Here is a 20703-nt window from a genome sequence, read left to right as displayed (position 1 = left end):
ATCTTGTATCTCTTGGTCAGTGTTTCCTGTAAGTTATCTCATTTTTGCCTCCAGTTTATTTCCAATATCTGCATCATCTTCAGCATCAACAGCTAAAGTCTTTTCCCTGGAGGCGGAGAAATCTCCTCATGGCTTAAGCTGTTTTTCTGGGGTTTTTTCTTTCTCCCTCATCTGAGTTAAGTTCTCTGTCTTTCATTCTTATAGGTTTTTGGTATGTGACCTTTTTAATAGATAATAGAGTTGTAGCCTCTCTTACTTCTGATGGTCTGCCCCCCTGTAGCTGAAGTCAGTATGGGGGCTTGTGTAGGCTTCCTGAGGGAGGGGCTGATGCCTGCCCCCTGGTAGGAGGAGCTGATTCCTATCCCTCTGGTGGGTGGGGCTTAGTCTCTGGATGGGATTAGAACAGCTGTGTGCCTGAGGGTCTTTAGGTAGCCTGTTTACTCAGGGTGGGGCTGTGATCCCACATGGATTGTTGTTTGCCCTGGGCTTCTCAGCAGCTGGCTGACAGGTGGGGCCAGATTTTCCCATAATGGCACTCCAGAGAAAGGTGCTGCTGCTGAATATCCAGAGAGCTTTGCTTCCAATGTCCTTCCTACAACAAGCTACATTCACCCCTGTTTTCTCAGGATGTCCTCCAAGAACTGCAGTCAGGTTTGACCCAGATTCCCTTGGAGACTTTGCTTTGCCCTGGGACTCAGTGCAACGTGAAAGTCTGTGTGCCCCTTTTAAGAATGGGTCTCCGTTCCCCCAGTCCTGTGGAGCTCTTGCACACAAGCCCCACTGGCCTTCAATGCCAGAATGCCCTGGGGCTCTTTCTTCCTGTGCTAGATCCCACACGTGAGAGTTTGATGTGTGCTCAGAACTCTCACTCTTGTAGGTGAGTTCTGTGAACCAGTTAGTTTCCAGTCTATGGAGCTTCCCATCCAGGAGGTATGGAGTTGTTTATATCATGAAATAGACCCTCCTACCTCTTGATTTGTCCTCCTTTTTCTCTGGAGTAGGGTATATTTTTTAAGGTTTCCGGGTCCATTTTGGTGAAGTGTGCTCAGACTTTAGTTGTGAATTTTGTTGTTTTTAGGAGAGAAGTTGAGCTCCAGTCTTATTCTGGCCATCTTAATTCTGTCTCCACAAGATATTTTAAATAAATATCTATGTGTGTACAAAAATACTGAAAATCAAAGAAACTCAAAGCACCCCCTAGATTACCCAATATTTTAACAGATAATAAGTGTTTGAAAACATTAAATTTGTAGCCATTTTTAAACTGCAACATTGTGTTTTGAGCATATGTACACTGGTATTCATGGGCTGAAATCTGAGGACACTAACATGAAAAATACTTTCTTGTCAATACACCATGTCCCTATTTTCTTGGAGACACCCTAAATAGTTTATAGATATTTATCCTATAGGAACGTTGACTTAGAAAGACACAGAAGATGGGTCAGGTCTCAAGTCAGACACAATTTAATAGATTGTGAAAAGAAGTTCAAGTTATGAAAGAGTAATTCCTTGGTTGCTCTTATGCTTGACATAATCTTAGGAAATTATTATATTCATGGTATTCTGGACAGACAGGCAGATTTATTTTTCAGATGGGTGAGATCTCATGATATTTTTTCTTTATATATTAGAGGAAACGAGGAAATCGAAGCTGGTGGAGTCTATCAAGATCCAGCAGGGAACTTGCTTTTTGTGGAGTGGCTGGAGATTCCTGGGTAAAGTGAGCTGGATTACCAGGGCCAGAGGAGTCCTGACAGAACGGGAGCCTTCTGGCCCATGCCTACGACCATTGCCAGAAACTTGATAGTCCACTGTCTTTGCAGACAAATGTGACCCGGATGAAGCCACTGCCATCCTGCCCTCCTCGTGTCTGAAAGAGGGAGGCGAGTTACCTGGCAAGAAACTTGTCAAGATCTTCCCAGATCCACACAGAGATTCAACTCCATTCCCTGTGTGCTGGGTCAGCTGCGCATCAACTCAGGGAGGGCCTACTGGAGGTGGAGGTTGGGGACTGCAATCTTGGGACTTGGGAATTTGTAGAGATAATGTGACCAGGGAGGGGGTATTCACTATGTCCCACAGAATGGTTTCTGGGCCATTAGGCTCTATGACGGGGACTACTGGGCCCACCTCCCCGAAACTTCTCTTCCTCTAAGAGAAGACCCCTTAAGGTGGGGATATTCCTGGATTATGAGGCTGGAGATGTATCTTTCTCACATGCAGATGATCCACATTTCACCTTTCCCAGAAACATTATGTGTCCGAGACCACTTCAGACTTTGGTCCTCTGACTCGGGCTCCCTAACACTGGTTTCAGCTGAAGGAGAATGTATATATAATTCATAATCTAAACCTCAGGCGAAATGAATTGCCCAAAGAAGATGCATTTCTCCCCTAGCAAGATATAAATACATTTTTTCCTAGTCCCTACTGGTTCATTGTCAATATAAAGCTCTGTGACACAGACTTGATGATTGTCCCTCATATCAGTTCTTCCTGTTTTTGTCATATATTCCTTCTCATTATTACCTTTTCCTATGACAACCTCCTACAAGTATTAGATTTCTTACACCCCCTTAGTGCATGTGACTAAGGATGTGTTGTATTAAAAGGTGAATTACAAGGATGTGTCCTTAAAGGAAATTGTGTCTTTCTTTTCTCTTACTTTTCTTCTGGCTAATAAAGTGTCATGATTAATGGAACTCAAAAGACATATACGACCATGTAATATGACGCAGATGGTAGAGAAATTGAAATGAACTTGGGAGTCTGACAACTCCATGGAGCCCTCTATTGCCCAATTCTAGAATTCTTTTCTGTGAAACATAAACATTTATATCTTAATCAATTTATGTGTTGGATATTGTCCCTTGTGATGATTCTTACCCTTACCAGTGCCCTCTGCCTTAAGTTGGGCAGCAATGACATCCACATTGAATATGCAAGTGAAACTGGAGTATAAGTCCTGTACTTGGTACATAGCTACTCCTACTCCTGCACTGTCAGTCCTCATCAGCCCCTTATGTCTCCTAATTCATTCGTCACTCCTGACTTCACTCCTACCCTTTCCCTACTGGTGTCATGGCTAATAATTCAAGTATCTCTTCCTACGAAATGGAAATCCTGGTTCATTGTTTTCTGCCACAATAACTTGGCAAAATACAAATACAAATTAATCTAATTATACATTTGTATACTGGCAGCCTAAATGCTATACAGTCTACCCAAATGAGTAGATGTTTTTTCATATATGTTAACAATCTTTCAAACTCGTGCACACCACTACTATCCCGTAATCCTCTCCAGCCATTTGCATTCCTTACTTTGGTAGGCAGTTTCTTAAACATTTCTCTTTCTTTAAACTGCAACTACTGACTCCTATTCTCAGTTTATGACTGTATTCCTTCTTTGAATTAATAATAAGAAGAAACCGAAGAAAAATCCATCATGAGGAACTATCTGAACTTTTAGCAACAATAGAACAAACTTATTCAATTCTGTATTCTCTGTTATTCCTTCCTCACTGTTATATTAGGGAAGAATCTCTCTCTTTACTGAGATACTGATCCTTCTTCTCTCCGTCCATCCTGTACTGCCCTCTCTGTACTGGGATCCCCCAGTTATTCCCCTCAGCCTTTGTACTAGCTTCTTCCTATGTACCTTAAAATTTTGAAAATCTTCTCATTTAAAACGAAAGCAATACAATATTCTATCAACCCCCATATCTTGTCATAATCAACATCCTCAGAATAGTTATCTATAATCTATTCAATTGCCTGTTTCCTTTCTCCTCAGCATATTGATCATATGTTTGTTCCTCCCTCCCAACTCCTCAAATTTAACATACCGAATTACTAATCTCTAGTATTCAGCTGTGACCTTATTTGGAATAGGGTCATTCAAGGTAATTAGCTAGGATGGGTCATTTAGATTAGGTGGTTTCCTAATCTAACATGACTGGTGTCCTCATAAAAGGTGAAATGTGGACACAGATTGCTGGCAAAGCATCAGATGTTAGGAGAGAGGCATGGAAGGGACCATTTTAGTGCTTTCAAGGAGTATGACCCTGCTGATACCTTGGTTTCAGATTTCTAGCATCTGCAATTGTGAGATGATAATCTTCTGTTGTTAATCTACTCGGTTTATCAGCCCTTGCAAATAATACACTCTATTTTATCTATTTTATCTATTTTTGGATGGTGCCTGTCTGTCACACAGAACCACTATAACCTGGCTAACTTTCTCCTTCTTCTGAGGGCTAGTTGTAGGGAACTCACCATGGGTCCATAGCACAGACTGGAAGATAAGAGAGTATAGCAAGACTGGGACCATGGCATTAGAACCAATTTTTATGGAAATTATTTGTATCCTCAGGGCCTGCCCAAGCTGATCTCATATACCCTTCACTGGATGTGGTGCTGCACAGGCTCAACTTTATGGCTTGGTGGGTGTGATGTTTTGATTTAGAATAAATATATGTTTGGTCTTTGTCTCTATTCTTGGCTTAGAGTGCCTAAAACCCTGGAATTTCCTAAGAGATGAGAACAATAAAGGCGTCTTTTGTTATGATAATAAGGAGGTTTTTTAAAGCCAGGTAACCTAAGAAAGTGTTCTTATTTGGCAAGTGATTAGAGGGTTAAATTTTGAGCCATCTGGTGGGGCGGGGAGAGGAGCTGGAGTTTGAATTAAACCTGAAAAGGACTAGGCTCTGAGAGTCAGGGTTGGTGAACACACGGAGATTTGGGGAAGTGGTGTGCCCCTTCCCGCATACCTTGCCCTGTGCATTGCTTCCATCTGGCTGTTCCTGAGTTATATCCTTTTATAATGAAGGTGACCTAGTAAGTAAAATTTTGCTCTGAGTTCTGTGAGCTGCTCTAGCAAATTGTCAGATTAGAGGCTGGGTCCTGGAAACTTCCAGTCTAAAGGAAACAAGTAACAACCTGGACTTGTGATTGGTCTCTGAAGTAGGGGCAGTGCTGTAGGACTGAGACCTTACCCTGTGTGATGTGATGCTATCTCCAGGTGGATAGTGTCAGAATGGAGATGAATCGTAGGACACGTACCTCATGTTGGAGAATTGTTTTGTGTGTGAGGAAAAAACCAGTATCAAAATCAGTGTTGGAATGGTAGTGTATCAGATAACACCCAGTTTCTAATTGGAAGCTCAGGTCGCATGCTAATTTGTGACTCATGGCATGTGTTCAGTCTCTGCTAAGATCCAGGGCAAGCCAAAAACTGTTTCTGCAAAAGAGAGAAGTTGTGCGCAGAGGATGACAGAAATGTCCCCCCAACAATCTAAGGGACTGCTTTGTGACTCACCTATATGGGTCTATGAAAGTCTCAAACAGCATCTCTAAAACTACCACTTTAGGCACCACTGAATTTGTTGCAGCCTGTAGCCCAAGTGGCAGAACAGCTTGCATGGCTGCCCATACTCGATGTAGAGCCTTCTTTTGTTCTGTATCCCACTCAAAACAAAGAGTTTCCAGTCACATAAATGGGAAGGGTGGCACACCTAGATGAAGAATATGATGCCACCCAAATCCGAAGAGGCCCACTAGGCGTTATGACTTTTTTGGTGGAGAGAGAGGCCAGATGCCACAAAATTATCTTTAACCTTAGAAAGAATATCTCTATATGCCGTACAGCACTAAACCTCTAGAAATTTCACTAGTGTAGAAGTTCCCTGAATTTGTTGGACTTATTTCCCATCTTCTGAATGTCAATATCTTTCTTACCAATAAATTCAGAGTAGTTGCTACATTGTGTTCACTAGGTCTAGTCAGCACAATGTCATCAATGTGACTGAACAGTGTAATGTCCATGGAAGGGAAAGGTGACCAAGGTCCCTGGAGACTAAATTGAACATAGGGCTAGAGAGTAGATATGCCTCATTTAGGCATTACATACTGCTTTGGTGTCTCTACAACGAGTATCAAGGAAAACACTGCAAAAAATAGCTACTTATCAGAGGGTATGTTAATTTGCTCAAGCATAAACACATCTAATCAGAGATAAATTGAGGTCACCACCTTGTTAGTTTTGATAATCCATGATCATCTCCCACCTGTTTTCTGTATAAGCCAATCGGTGCATTGAAGGAAGATGTGGAAATCACTACCTCTGTGTCCTTCAAGTCACTGACAATGGCACTAATCTCTGCAGTCACTCCAGGAAAATGGTATTTGTGTATTATTTCATAGAAGTCTTCCACTTGGCCTTTTTTTTTTTTTTTTTTTTAACCCTAATAGCTTTCATCCCACTTGTCGGGAACAAATGTGATATTCTGCCGTATTCTGAGTGAGTCTATTCCAATTATGCATTCTGAAACTGGGTAATGCCAGGAGGTTGGCATTTACCAGTGTAAATGAACCAAGCAAAACTCTTGGATCACCTACTTCATAAGCTTGTACTCTGACTTGTGGACTTCGTAAGTTGAGGCTCCTGATTAGTGTCAGCTCAAGTCAGTGTCCAGAAATCCGTGAAGCTTATTCCTTTACCCAGTACTAGTCACCCTGGCACACAGGTCCCTCTGAGGAGGGGAGGAAGAGTAACGCATGAATTTGACACTCTCTTCATTAATTTAATGAAGACTTAAACTTCAACTGACTAGATGAGGCCGTCCTATAAGAGTTAATAGCTTAAATCAGTTGATTTAGATCTAACCATACTGCAACAACTTACAGTAGCATCTGATCATCGTTGATTAAAACTGAGTACGATAGCCTACCAGCTGAAAATAAAACGATGAGCAAGGCTCAACCTCTTCCTTCTAATCAGTATAATCAAGTTAGCTAAGGAAGGCATCCATAATACCTTATGAGATTCTGGTACCTCTCTGCCCAGCTGTCAGCTTAGATAAACTGAAGGTATTATTTACTCTGCCCTAGGAAGTTAATTCCAAACAGGTATTCCCAAACCAATGGACACATTCTGAAGTTATTTGTTAAGTTTAAACCTCCCAACGCACTGGATGATGGTCCAAGAAGGATCTCACATGCTTATGATTCATGCGTTGACCCTAAACACTACCGTTTGAATCAGCTTCCCTTTGGTTTCTATACCAATTGACACTGTGACATTGAAATAATGATTTGTATTAATTATGCTTTGGCTATGCACATAAGACAACTATGAACAATATGGAATGAAGGGTTTGCAATAGGTATTTGACTATAGAATTGTTGGAGCTGATCAAGATGTCTACAAAAATCCACTGCAAGGGTTTACTAATTTTTAATGTTAGTGACAGCTTGTCAATTTAATGTTAAAAAATGGTCACCGGTTTTGATTTGAATACATGTATTTGGAAACTCTTTTCCTCCCATAAGAATGGATAAGTTATTTTGGTTTATCAGCCTGAAGCATGTCAGAAAAATCAGGGATCATGTTTCTAAAAATTATATGCCGAGAGCATCTTAAAAAATAGAATATTGCTGGATTAGGTAGATGTGGTATTATATATATATATATATATATATATATATATATATAATATAATGGAATACTACTCAGCCATTACAAAGAACAAAATAATGCCTTTGCAGCAACATGGATGAAACTAGAGACTCTCATACTGAGTGAAGTAAGTCAGAATGTGAAGACAAAAACCACATGATATCACTTATATCTGGAATCTAATATAGGGCACAAATGAACCTTTCCACAGAAAAGAGAATCATGGAGATGTAGAATTGACTTGTGGTCGCCAAAGGGGAGGGGAGGGTGTGAGATAGATGGTGTGCTTGGGTAATAATGCGACTATTGCCTTTGGAATGGATTAGCAATGAGATCCTGCTGTGTAGCACTGGAAACTATGTCTGTCACTTATGATGGAGCATGATAATGTGAGAAAAAGAATATACATTATGTTAATGGTCACCATCTGTGCAGTAGAAAATTGACAGAACACTGTAAACCAGCTATAATGGGAAAAAATAAAAATCATAAATAATAGAATACAGGGAATTTCTGATGTCAGAATTTGAGGCAGCCCACTGCCTAGGTCATAAATACATGATTCAATATTCTTTTTACTGAACTACTTTAAAGGAGATTTTAATTTTCAGGAAAATACCATAAGGATACCCACTGAGGAACTTTCTGTGTGGGTGAGCTGGTAGTTTGGAGCAGCTGGTTTGAGGGGGCCTGTCCATTCACATGATGACTACAGTTGTGGGAATTAGTCCTGCCAGAGGTCCCTCATATGCCCTTCCTTAGGCCCAGACAAGGTGACAGAGAGAGTTGAGTTCCCTGATCTCTAACATGGAGAAAGGACCATAGTGAATGGTGGTCTGAGAGTCTTCATCTCTGGTACTTGATATGGCAGCAGCCACTTCCTAGGGCTTTGGAGTAAGTAAACTAGAATCTTTCATTGAAAACTGACTGCAAGAGAATGTAGAAGAAATAAATCACTTGGAGAGAAAGTGCTGAAAAAGAACATTAAACTTTTTACTCAAGAATTCAGGGAAAAGAGATAAGAGATGTGGAGGAAGAGAGAAGGCCCTGAGGATGTAAGAGATAACTTGTAAAGGAAGAAGAGTGAAATGCCAAGAGCAGGAAGCTAAGCCCCTCCCTTACCCCTGGAAGGGATGCTTCCCAAGCTTGCTATTTCTGCTCCCACAGACTTTCCCAGTCCCTTTCTTTTGACTTCCCAGTAGCCAGTGCTCTGTAATCGTCCAGGTCCTAGACTCAGTTTTTACTCCCTTGGGTGGGGCTCTCTGCTGCTAGGGTGAGCCCTAATTAATGTCGTCTATGTTCAGCTGCCACTCGGACCTCATCACACACTCTTGTGCTAAAGGAAAGTTTCTCAAAAAGGATAAACGCAGTATTATTACATGTTGATGCTCTTTGTAGCTCCGCCTTTGGCCTCTGGGCATGGTGGTTTTAACCAATCTCCTAAGAGTGGGCCATAGGTATTCTTAAAGAATTTTATGTTATGTGAGAGAGCAGAATCCCCTTGCTCCATAAGTCAGTTTGTGAATGGAGAGAGTACTCTGTGGAGCACAGAATCCCACGCCTCAACTGTGCCATCAAAGCAACATAAACATTTTAGAACGTTCTTGATGTGACACACAACAAGTGTTTATTAATTTGGAAAATTCGTGACTTAAACATGCCAAGGAGAATATACTTATATATTCATAACACAATTTTTTTTTTTTTTTTACCGACTCTGCTGAACAAAACAGATCAATCCTGCTGTCATGGACTTCATTCCTACACCGTTTACCTCTCTCTGACAACTTGCTTGAGCTTGAACTCTTTCGGTCTTTTTGTCTTATTGAGTAATAGATAATTGGTTATCCCCAGAAGATATTGATACATTATTGTTAACTGAAGTTTCATGTTTGTTTAGATGTCCTTACTTTTTATTTACTATCATTTTCTGCTACAAACCCCATATTACATTTTTTATTTTTTTCATTTATAACAATTTTTATTTTTTGCATTATAGCTGGTTTAGATGTTTCTCCTCTTGGCTATGGCAATTTCTCGGATTTTCCTTGGTTTGAAAGTGACCTTGACAATTTTCAGGAGTCCTTGTCAGGAATTTTATATGTCATCAAACTGAGAGTTGTCTGGTGTTTTCTCATGGAAAGACAAGAGGAAGATTGCAGAGGTAAACTGCCATTTTCATCACATCATATCAAGTGTATATGCTATCAACACGATTTATGTTGGACTCATGACCTCACTGAAGTAAGGTTTATGAGCTTCTCCACTGCACAATTATTCCTTTCCACCTCCCATTTCCATACCATACACCGTGGAAAGCATCACTATGTGTGACCCCCACATCTAAGGAGTGAAAAGTTATGCTTCCCCTCCTTGAGGACAAAGTAATACAACCTATGTATATTACTTGGAATTCATTTACATGAAATGTTTGTCTCTTTTTCTCCTGATTAATTAATTTAATCATTTGTTTTTTTATCAAGATGGATGGACTTATGCATATTTATTTTATACTTTAGGTTAAGGCAATATTATTTAATCTTGTTATTTAAATTGTTCCAGCTTTGGCCATTGGGAGCCCTTTCATTTGGCTTCTGCACCTCTTTGATATGCCCTCATCAACTTTTTTAGCCTTTTTACTTTCTGATACTACAAATGCTTCAGAGCCAGTCCTAGAATCAACCATTTCTCCGTGGAGCCCGCATGGTTCTTTTTATTGGAGAATGGTAGTAAAAGTACATCTGGGAGTTCCTGCTCTGGCTCAACAGGCTGGGCAGTGTTTTGCGAGCATTGGGATGCAGGTTCCATCCCCAGCCTGGCACAGTGGGCTAAGGATCTAGTGTTGCCGCTGCTGTGGCTTCAGTGGTGACTTTGGCTCAGATGTGATCCCTGGCTGGGAGGCTAAAAAAGCTGCTGGGAGGCTAAAAAGCAAACAAACAAAAGCAGTATCTGGTTGCTAGGTTGTGGAGCTTCTTTTTTAAATCTTTCCTTACTTTCATTGATCAACAAAGGAGATAGGGTAGACTTTAAAGATTTGTCTTCTTTTGAGGTGATCCTGTCTTTACTTTTGGTTCTGGATCAAGGTTGTTTCCTGTTGTTGCTACTGACATTTCCTAAGTGCACATTCTAGTAAATTTGGAAAATTTAGCACGAATCTTCTGTTAATATCATCTGTGGATCTACTTGTAAATCAGGAAATCCCTCTACCTCCAGAAAGAGTTCACTGAGATAAATAACTAATCCTATGGCTGGGATTTTTTGGTGACAAGTAGTTCAAATCTGAGGGAAGGGATACCGATTCTTAGCAAACATGAACCCTTAAAAAGGAGCTTTTATACCTCTCAGAGTGCCAGAATCTCCTCAATACCATCTCCAAAGCTATTGTGATCCCATAACAATCTCCATTGTGTGACCGTTTGCTCTTGATGGATTACCTCTCTGAGCAGGTGACATTTTTATCTTCAGCAGCTGTTATCATTTCTCTCTTATACAGGTTGCAAATTTGACTTTAAGAAATCTCCACAAAATAGTCCTAATTCTGCTTGATGACTTCTCAGGATGACCACTGTTCCACATGCTTAGTCCTTTAGGTGTTTGAATATTATTACCTTAATCGCCCAAAGGTTTTTCCTTTCAGATTGTATTATTTTCTTAAGGCTACTCTAACAAATTACCAAAAACTTGGTGGTTTAAAAGATCAGAAATTTATTCTCTCCCAGTTCCGAAAGCCAGATGTCTGAAATCAAGGTCTTAGTAGCAGTGCACCCTCCTGAACCTCTAGGTGAAAGTATTTTCTGTTTCTTCCAGCTTCTGGTGGTGAACAGACATTCCTTGGTTTGTGGTTATATAACTTCTATCTGTGCTTCCATTTTCCCAAGGCCACCTTCTCTGCATGTATCTCTTATAAGACATTTATTTTTGAATTTAGAGCCTACTTGGAACATTGAGGAAGGTTTCTCTCAATACCTTATTTAATTACATTTACAATTGCTCTTTTTCCAGATAAGGTTGAGTTCATAGGTTCTGGGGATTAAGACATGGATCGATCTTTCGGGAAGCCACCATTCAACCACTCCACAGGCTCAACATCTTCAATCATTTTAACCATTTATTCTTCTTTGGGGGGTGTCCAATTATTCTCAGTTAGAGTGTCATATTCTTTTCATGATCAAATTTGTCAATTCCTTATCAAACTATGCCTCTAAGAACATGGTAGGTCCTGATGTAATCAGTGAATACTAGAATGAGACTACTATATTTTTCTGTATTGAGCAGTCAAATGAGTCCAATGACACTCATCAGAACATCAATGACAACTTTCAGAGAAGAGGGAAGTTTCTTCTAGAACTTGGACTCTATCATTTCATTGCTTTCTTTTAATTGCTTGTTCATGAGAGAGACTGTGAAGGGAAACAGGAACCACAGGAGAAGGAGTGGTTAGCTAGCAGGATCATGTCTAAGATGAGGTAGGTACTGAGTGTGGTTCTATCCCCTACCAGCGCTTGCCTGGGAGATTGAAGGATGCCCTGGAGGATTTCGTGTCCTTTCTCATCCTTATGCTCCTCCTTGTGGAGAACTTGTAATGTCACAGTGTTCTCTGGGAATTCAGAAGGAAGAGAAAATTTGAAACGGTTATCCATTCGATAACCAGAGATGGTTTTCCTGTGATACTGGTAAATGAAACATTTCTTTTCTCTCTCTCTGCTCATTCATTATGCTTGATGCTTAGAGATGCTGATTGAAGGGGAAAAAAATCCCCCAAAGAGAAGAGAATCCTTTTATACACTTGTTGACCATCTCTTCTGCACAGGGGACTCTGCTAGGCATAAGAGGATGTTGGCTCCCCTCAGAGAATGCATGAGTAATGAAATGGTGTAAATATAGAAGTAACAATAATTCAAGAGGTATACCTTAATTTACGTTTTTGAGAATACACTTTCTTTAGTTGTCATATAGAAGAGGGAAGAAATGATGTAAACTTTAGTTAACAGCATTATGGTTTCTTATTTCCCTGTGCTAATTCAGACTCTCCTTCCCTCACTTTTAGTTCATTAATTCAAAAGGAAATAGAAACTTCCAAAGTAAACCACATAGGGTATATATTCCCAAATGACTGTTTAGTAGTATGTGCACAGAATAATGATTGGACACTATTCACAATACAAACATTGTCAGAATTTAATTTTTATTTTTTGGTCTTTTTTTTTTTTTTTTGCCTTTTTTATGGCCACATTGGTGGCATATGGAGGTTCCCATGCTAGGGGTCTAATCAGAGCTGTAGCTGCCGGGCTACACCACAGCCACAGCAACGGGGATCCGAGCTGTGTCTGCGACCTACACCACAGCTCATGGCACTGCCGGATCCTTAACCCACTGAGTGAGGCCAATGATTGAACGTGCAACCTCATGGTTCCTAGTCGGATTCGTTAACCACTGAGCCACATCGGGAACTCCCATGTCAGACATTTTAAAAGAGGACATATGGGATCAATTTCCAACAAAATAGGCTGTTATTTCATTCCATTTAATGTCTGAGTAATATTCCATCGTGTATATGTACCACATCTTCTTTAGCCATTCCTCTGTCGATGGGCATTTAGGTTGTTTCCATGTCTTGGCTATTGAAAATAGTGCTGCAATGAACATCGGAGTACATGTGTCTTGGAGAGTCTAGGTTTTCTCTGGATAGATGCCCAGGAGTAGGATTGCTGGATGAAAGTGTAGTTCTATTTTTTCTTTTCTGAGGAATCTCTACACTGTCTTCCACAGTGGTTGCACCAATTTAAAATCCCACCAACATTTTTCTCCACACCCTCTCCAGCATTTATTGTTTGTAGACTTTTTTTTTTTTTTTTTTTTTTTTTTTTGTCTTTTTGCTATTTATTGGGCCGCTCTCGCGGCATATGGAGGTTCCCAGGCTAGGGGTTGAATCGGAGCTGTAGCCACCGCCCTACGCCAGAGCCACAGCAACACGGGATCCGAGTCGCATCTGCGACCTACACCACAGCTCACGGCAACGCCGGATCGTTAACCCACTGAGCAAGGGCAGGGACCGAACCTGCAACCTCATGGTTCCTAGTCGGATTCGTTAACCACTGTGCCACGACGGGAACTCCTGTTTGTAGACTTTTTGATGATGGCCATTCTAGCTGGTGTAAGGTGATAACCTGATTGTGGTTTTGATTTGCATTTCTCTAATAATGAGTGATGTTGAATACCTTTTCATGTGTTTTTTGGCCATCTGTATGTCTTTGGAGAATTGTCTGTTTAGCTCTTCTGCCCATTATTTGATGGGGGGGTTAGTTTTTTTGTTTTTGGTATTGAGCGGTAGGAGGCGTTTACAGATTTTGGAGATGAATCCCTTGTCAGTCGCTTCATTTGCAAAGATTTTCTCCCATTCTGTGGGTTGTCTTTTTGTTTTGTTTAGGGTTTCCTTTGCTGTGCAGAAACTCTTAAGTTTGATTAGGTTGTATTTGCTTACTTTTGTTTTTACTGTCATTACTCTAAGAAGTGGATTTGAAAAGATGTTGCTGTCATTTACGTTGGAGCATATTTGGCCTATGTTTTCCTCTAAGAATTTTATAGTGTCTGGTCTTCTATCTAAGTCTTTAATCCATTTTGAGTTTATTTTTGTGTATGGTGTTAGGGACTGTTCTAATTTCATTCTTTTCTGTGTGGCTGTCCAGTTTTCCCAGCACCACTTATTGAACAGGCTGTCTTTTCTGCATTGTATAGTCTTGCCTCCTGTGTCATAGCTTAGATGGCTGTATGTGCGTGGGTTGAATTCTGGGCTTTCTATCCTGTTCCACTGATGTATATGTCTGTCTTTGGGCTGGTACCTTACTGTTTTGAGGATTGTTGCTTTGTAGTATAGTCTGAAGTCAGGGAGCCTGATTCCTCCAGCTCCATTTTTCTTTTTCGGGATGTCTTTGGCTATTCTGGGTCTTTCGTGCTTCCAAACAAACTTTAAAATATTTTGTTCGAGTTCTGTGAAAAATATCCTTGGTCATTGGTTAGGGGTTGCATTGAATCTGTAGATTGCTTTGGGTAGTATAGTCATTTTGATAATATTAACACTTCGAATCCAAGAGCATGGCATGTCTTTCTATCTATTTGCGTCATCTTTGGTTTCTTTCATCAGTGTCTTCTAGTTTTCGGAGTACAGGTCTTTTGTCTCTTTAGGTAGGTTTACTCCTAGGTATTTTATTCTTTTGGATGCGATGGTAAATGGGATTGCTTCCCTAATTTCTCTTTCTTTCATTGTTAGTGTATAGAAATGCCATCGATTTCTGTGTATTGATTTTGTATCCTGCAACTTTGCCAAAGTCATGAATGAGCTCTAACAGTTTTCTGGTAGCTTCTTTAGGATTCTCTAGGTATAGTATCATGTCATTTGCAAATAGTGATAGTTTTACTTCTTCCTTTCCAATTTGGATTCCTTTTATTTCTTTTACTTCTCTGATTGCTGTGGCTAGGACTTCCAAAACTATGTGGAAGAGTACTGGCGAGAGCGGACATCCTTGTCTTGTTCCTGATCTCAGCGGGAATTCTTTCAGCTTTTCACCATTGAGAATGATGTTCGCTGTGGGTTTGTCATATATGGCCTTTATCATGTTGAGGTAGGTTCCCACTGTGCCCACTTTCTGAGTGGTTTTTATCAGAAATGGGTGTTGGATTTTGTCAAAGGCTTTTTCTGCATCTATAGAGAGGATCATATGGTTTTTATTCTTCAGTTTGTTAATGTGGTGTATCACATTGATGGATTTGTGGATATTGAAGAACTCTTGCATCCCTGGGACAGATCCCACTGGATCATGATGTACAATCCTTTGAATGTATTGTTGTATGTTAAAGTCCCCCACTATGATTGTGTTATTATCAATTTCTCCTTTTAAGGTTGTTAGCAGTTGCCTTATATATTGTGGTGAACGTATGTTGGGTGCATAGATATTTAAAATTGTTATAACACCTTCTTGGAGTGATCCTTTGATCATTATGTAATGTCCTTCATTGTCCTGAAAATATTCTTCATTTTAAAATCTATTTTGTTTGATATGAGTATTAGCTACTGCAGCTTTCTTTTGATCCCCATTTGCATGAAATATTTTCTTCCATCCTCTCACTTTCAATTTGTATGTGTCCCTACAAGTGAAGTGGGTCTCTTGAAGACAGCATATATATGGGTCTTGTTTTTGTATCCATTCTGCCAGTCTATGTCTTTTGGTTGGGGATTTAGTCCATTCACATTTAAGGTAATTATTGATATGTATGTTTTTATCGCCATTTTCTTGATTGCTTTGGATTTGTTTTTGTTGCTCTTTTTTCTTTCCTTCTTCTCTTCTTCTTTTCTGCCTACAGAAGTTCCTTTAGTATTTGTTGTAAGGCTGGTTTAGTGTTGCTGAATTCTCTCAGCTTTTGCTGATCTGAGAAGGTTTTGACTTCTTCTTCAAATCTGAAGGAGAACCTTGCTGGGTAGAGTAATCTTGGTTGGAGGTTTTTTCCTTTCATCGCATTGAGTATATCATGCCTCTCCCTTCTGGCCTGCAGAGCTTCTGTTGAAAAATCTGCTGATAGCCTTATCGGGGTTCCCTTGTATGTTATTTGTTTCTTTTCCCTAGCTGCTTTCAAGATTTTCTATTTGTCTTTAATTTTGGTCAGTTTGATTAGTATATGTCTCAGGGTGTTCCTCCTTGGGTTTATTTTGTATGGTACTCGTTGTGCTTCCTGGATTTGAGCGAGTGATTCCTTCCCCATGTTAGGGAATTTTTTGGCTATTATCTCTTGGAATATTTTTTCTGTTTCCTTCTCTCTCTCTTCTCCTTCTGGCACCCCTATAATACGGATGTTGGTGCATTTCACATTGTTCCAGAGTTCTCTGAGACTCTCTTCATTTGTTTTCAATCTTTTTTCTCTTTTCTGTTCTGCTGTGTAATTTCCACTAATCTGTCCTCCACCTCGCTTATTCATTCTTCTGCCTCCTGTATTCTGCTGTTGGTGGCTTCTAATGAATCCTTTATTTCAGTTATTGTATTTTGCATCTCTTCTTGCTTAAGTTTTTTATCTTGTATCTCTTTGGTCAGTGTTTCCTGTAAGTTATCCATTTTTGCCTCCAGTTTATTTCCAATATCTTGCATCATCTTCAGCATCAACAGCCTAAAGTCTTTTTCCTGGAGGCTGAGAATCTCCTCATGGCTTAGCTGTTTTTCTGGGGTTTTTTCTTTCTCCCTCATCTGAGTTATAGTTCTCTGTCTTTCATTCTTATAGGTTTTTGGTATGGTGACCTTTTTATAGATAATAGAGTTGTAGCCTCTCTTACTTCTGATGTCTGCCCCCCTGTAGCTGAAGTCAGTATGGGGGCTTGGTGTAGGCTTCCTGATGGGAGGGGCTGATGCCTGCCCCCTGGTAGGAGGAGCTGATTCCTATCCCTCTGGTGGGTGGGGCTTAGTCTCTGGATGGGATTAGAAGCAGCTGTGTGCCTGAGGGGTCTTTAGGTAGCCTGTTTACTCAGGGGTGGGGCTGTGATCCCACATGGATTGTTGTTTGCCCTGGGGCTTCTCAGCAGCTGGCTGACAGGTGGGGCCAGATTTTCCCATAATGGCCACCTCCAGAGAAAGGTGCTGCTGCTGAATATTCCAGAGAGCTTTGCTTCCAATGTCCTTCCCTCACAACAAGCTACATTCACCCCTGTTTTCTCAGGATGTCCTCCAAGAACTGCAGTCAGGTTTGACCCAGATTCCCTTGGAGACTTTGCTTTGCCCTGGGACTCAGTGCACGTGAAAGTCTGTGTGCCCCTTTTAAGAATGGGGTCTCCGTTTCCCCCAGTCCTGTGGAGCTCTTGCACACAAGCCCCACTGGCCTTCAATGCCAGATGCCCTGGGGCTCTTTCTCCCTGTGCTAGATCCCCACACGTGAGAGTTTGATGTGTGGCTCAGAACTCTCACTCTTGTAGGTGAGTCTCTGTGAACCAGTTAGTTTCCAGTCTATGGAGCTTCCCATCCAGGAGGTATGGAGTTGTTTATATCATGAAATAGACCCTCCTACCTCTTGATTTGTCCTCCTCTTTTTCTTCTGGAGTAGGGTATATTTTTTAAGGTTTCCGGTCCATTTTGGTGAAGTGTGCTCAGACTTTAGTTGTGAATTTTGTTGTTTTTAGGAGAGAAGTTGAGCTCCAGTCCTTCTATTCTGCCATCTTAATTCTGTCTCCACAAAGATATTTTAAATAAATATCTATGTGTGTACAACAAATACTGAAAATCAAAGAAACTCAAAGCACCCCCTAGATTACCCAATATTTTAACAGATAATAATGTGTTTGAAACATTAAATTGTAGCCATTTTAAACTGCAACATTGTGTTTTGAGCATATGTACACTGGTATTCATGGGCTGAAATCTGAGGACACTAACATGAAAAATACTTTCTTTGGTCAGATACACCATGTTCCCTATTTTCTTGGAGACACCCTAAATAGTTTATAGATATTTATCCTATAGGAACGTTGACTTAGAAGACACAGAAGATGGGTCAGGTCTCAAGTCAGACACAATTTAATAGATTGTGAAAAGAAGTTCAAGTTATGAAAGAGTATATTCCTTGGTTGCTCTTATGCTTGACATAATCTTAGGAAATTTATTATATTCATGGTATTCTGGACAGACAGGCAGATTTATTTTTCAGATGGTGAGATCTCATGATTATTTTTTCTTTATATATTAGAGGAACGAGGAAATCGAAGCTGGTGAGTCTATCAAGATCCAGCAGGGAACTTGCTTTTTGTGGAGTGGCTGGAGGATTCCTGGGTAAAAGTGAGCTGGATCTACCCAGGGCCAGAGGAGTCCTGACAGAACGGGAGCCTTCTGGCCCATGCCTACGACCATTGCCAGAAACTTGATAGTCCACTTGTCTTTGCAGCAAATGTGACCCTGGATGAAGCCACTGCCCATCCTGCCCTCCTCGTGTCTGAAAGAGGGAGGCGAGTTACCTGGCAAGAAACTTGTCAAGATCTTCCCAGATCCACACAGAGATTCAACTCCATTCCCTGTGTGCTGGGTCAGCTGCGCATCAACTCAGGGAGGGCCTACTGGGAGGTGGAGGTTGGGGACATGCAATCTTGGGACTTGGGAATTTGTAGAGATAATGTGACCAGGGAGGGGGTATTCACTATGTCCCCACAGAATGGTTTCTGGGCCATTAGGCTCTATGACGGGGACTACTGGGCCCTCACCTCCCCGGAAACTTCTCTTCCTCTAAGAGAAAGACCCCTTAAGGTGGGGATATTCCTGGATTATGAGGCTGGAGATGTATCTTTCTACAACATGACAGATGGATCCCACATTTTCACCTTTCCCCAGAACACATTCTATGGTGTCCTGAGACCACTTTTCAGACTTTGGTCCTCTGACTCGGGCTCCCTAACCATCTGTTCAGCTGAAGGAGAATGTACTGATATAATTCATAAGTCTACCCTCCAGGCGAAATGATCACTTTGCCCCAAAGAAGATCGCATTTCTCCCCTAGCAAGATATAAATACATTTTTTCCTAGTCCCTACTGGTTCATTGTCAATATAAAGCTCTGTGACACAGACTTGATGATTGTCCCTCATATCAGTTCTTCCTGTTTTTGTCATATATTCCTTCTCATTATTACCTTTTCCTATGACAACCTCCTACAAGTATTAGATTTCTTACACCCCCTTAGTGCATGTGACTAAAGGATGGTGTTGTATTAAAAGGTGAATTACAAGGATGTGTCCTTAAAGGAAAATTGTGTCTTTCTTTTCTTCTTTACTTTTCTTCTGGCTATAAAGTGTCATGATTAATGGAACTCAAAAGACATATACGACCATGTAATATGACGCAGATGGTAGAGAAATTGAAATGAACTTGGGAGTCTGACAACTCCATGGAGCCCCTCTATTGCCCAATTCTAGAATTCTTTTCTGTGAAACATAAACATTTATATCTTTAATCAATTTATGTGTTGGATATTTGTCCCTTGTGATTGATTCTTACCCTTACCAGTGCCCTCTGCCTTTAAGTTGGGCAGCAGATGACATCCACATTGAATATGCAAGTGAAACTGGAGGTATAAGTCCTGTACTTGGTTACATAGCTACTCCTACTCCTGCACTGTGTCAGTCTCATCAGGCCCCTTTATGTCTCCTAATTCATTCGTCACTCCTGACTTCACTTCCTACCCTTTTCCCTACTTGGTGTCATGGCTAATAATTTCAAGTATTCTCTTCCTACGAAATGGAAATCCTGGTGTCATTGTTTTTCTGCCACAATAACTTGGCAAAATACAAATACAAATTAATCTAATTATACATTTGTATACTGGCAGCCTAAAATGCTATAACAGTCTACCCAAATGAGTAGATGTTTCTTTCATATATGTTTAACAATCTTTCAACTCGTGCACACCACTACTATCCCGTAATCCTCTCCAGCCATTTGCATTCCCTTACTTTTGGTAGGCAGTTTTCTTAAACATTTCTCTTTCTTTAAACTTGCAACTACTGACTCCTTATTCTCAGTTTATGACTGTATTCCTTCTTTGAATTTAATAATAAGAAGAAACCGAAGAAAAATCCATCATGAGGGAACTATCTGAACTTTTTAGCAACAAATAGAACAAACTTATTCAATTCTGTATTTCTCTGTTATTCCTTCCTCACTGTTATATTAGGGAAGAATCTCTCTTCCTTTACTTGAGATACTGATCCTTCTTCTCTCCGTCCATCCTGTACTGCCCTCTCTGGTACTGGGATCCCCCAGTTATTCCTCCTCAGCCTTTGTACTAGCTTCTTCCTATGTACCTTAAAATTTTGAAAATCTTTCTCATTTAAAACGAAAGCAATACAATATTCTATCAACCCCCATATCTTGTCATAATCAACATCCTCAGAATAGTTATCATATAATCTATTCATATTGCCTGTTTCCTTTTCATCCTCAGCATATTGTATCATATGTGTTTTGTGTCCTCCCTTCCCAACTCCTCAAATTTAACATACCGAATTACTAATCTCTAGTATTCAGCATGTGACCTTATTTGGAATTAGGGTCATTCAAGGTGTAATTAGCTAGGATGGGGTCATGTTAGATTAGGGTGGTTTCCTAATCTAACATGACTGGTGTCCTCATAAAAAGGTGAAATGTGGACACAGATTGCTGGCAAAGCATCAGATGTTAGGAGAGAGGCATGGAAGGGACCATTTTTTAGTGCTTTCAAGGGAGTA

At 40.4% G+C, this 20703-nt stretch overlaps 1 protein-coding gene across 1 annotated transcript; it reads left to right on the top strand.

The window, feature by feature from the left end:
• Positions 1-2193: 2193 nt before the first annotated feature.
• LOC110258588 (butyrophilin subfamily 1 member A1-like) lies at positions 2194-19430 on the top strand. The gene is made up of 5 exons (XM_021081839.1): positions 2194-2332; positions 9461-9625; positions 10024-10187; positions 18178-18199; positions 18373-19430. The coding sequence occupies exons 1-5, from the start codon at positions 2194-2196 to the stop codon at positions 18939-18941; spliced, it is 1059 nt and encodes a 352-aa protein (XP_020937498.1). The 3' UTR covers positions 18942-19430.
• The last annotated feature ends 1273 nt before the right edge of the window (positions 19431-20703 follow it).

The sequence above is a fragment of the Sus scrofa genome, unplaced genomic scaffold (genome assembly GCF_000003025.6).
Source record: "Sus scrofa isolate TJ Tabasco breed Duroc unplaced genomic scaffold, Sscrofa11.1 Contig2458, whole genome shotgun sequence".
In the NCBI taxonomy this organism is placed as follows: domain Eukaryota; kingdom Metazoa; phylum Chordata; class Mammalia; order Artiodactyla; family Suidae; genus Sus; species Sus scrofa.
Note: the sequence above shows the minus strand (reverse complement) of the source record. Positions and strands in the feature narration are given on the sequence as shown.

Excerpts from the sequence above, each read along its gene's own strand:
- LOC110258588 (XM_021081839.1), top strand. The coding sequence starts at position 2,194 with ATGAGGCTGGAGATGTATCTTTCTCACATGCAGATGATCCACATTTCA. Across the intron at positions 10,188-18,177 it reads GTTCTTTTTATTGGAGAATG|AGGAACGAGGAAATCGAAGC; the intron begins GTAGTAAAAGTA and ends TTTATATATTAG. Across the intron at positions 18,200-18,372 it reads GAACGAGGAAATCGAAGCTG|CAAATGTGACCCTGGATGAA; the intron begins GTGAGTCTATCA and ends TTGTCTTTGCAG.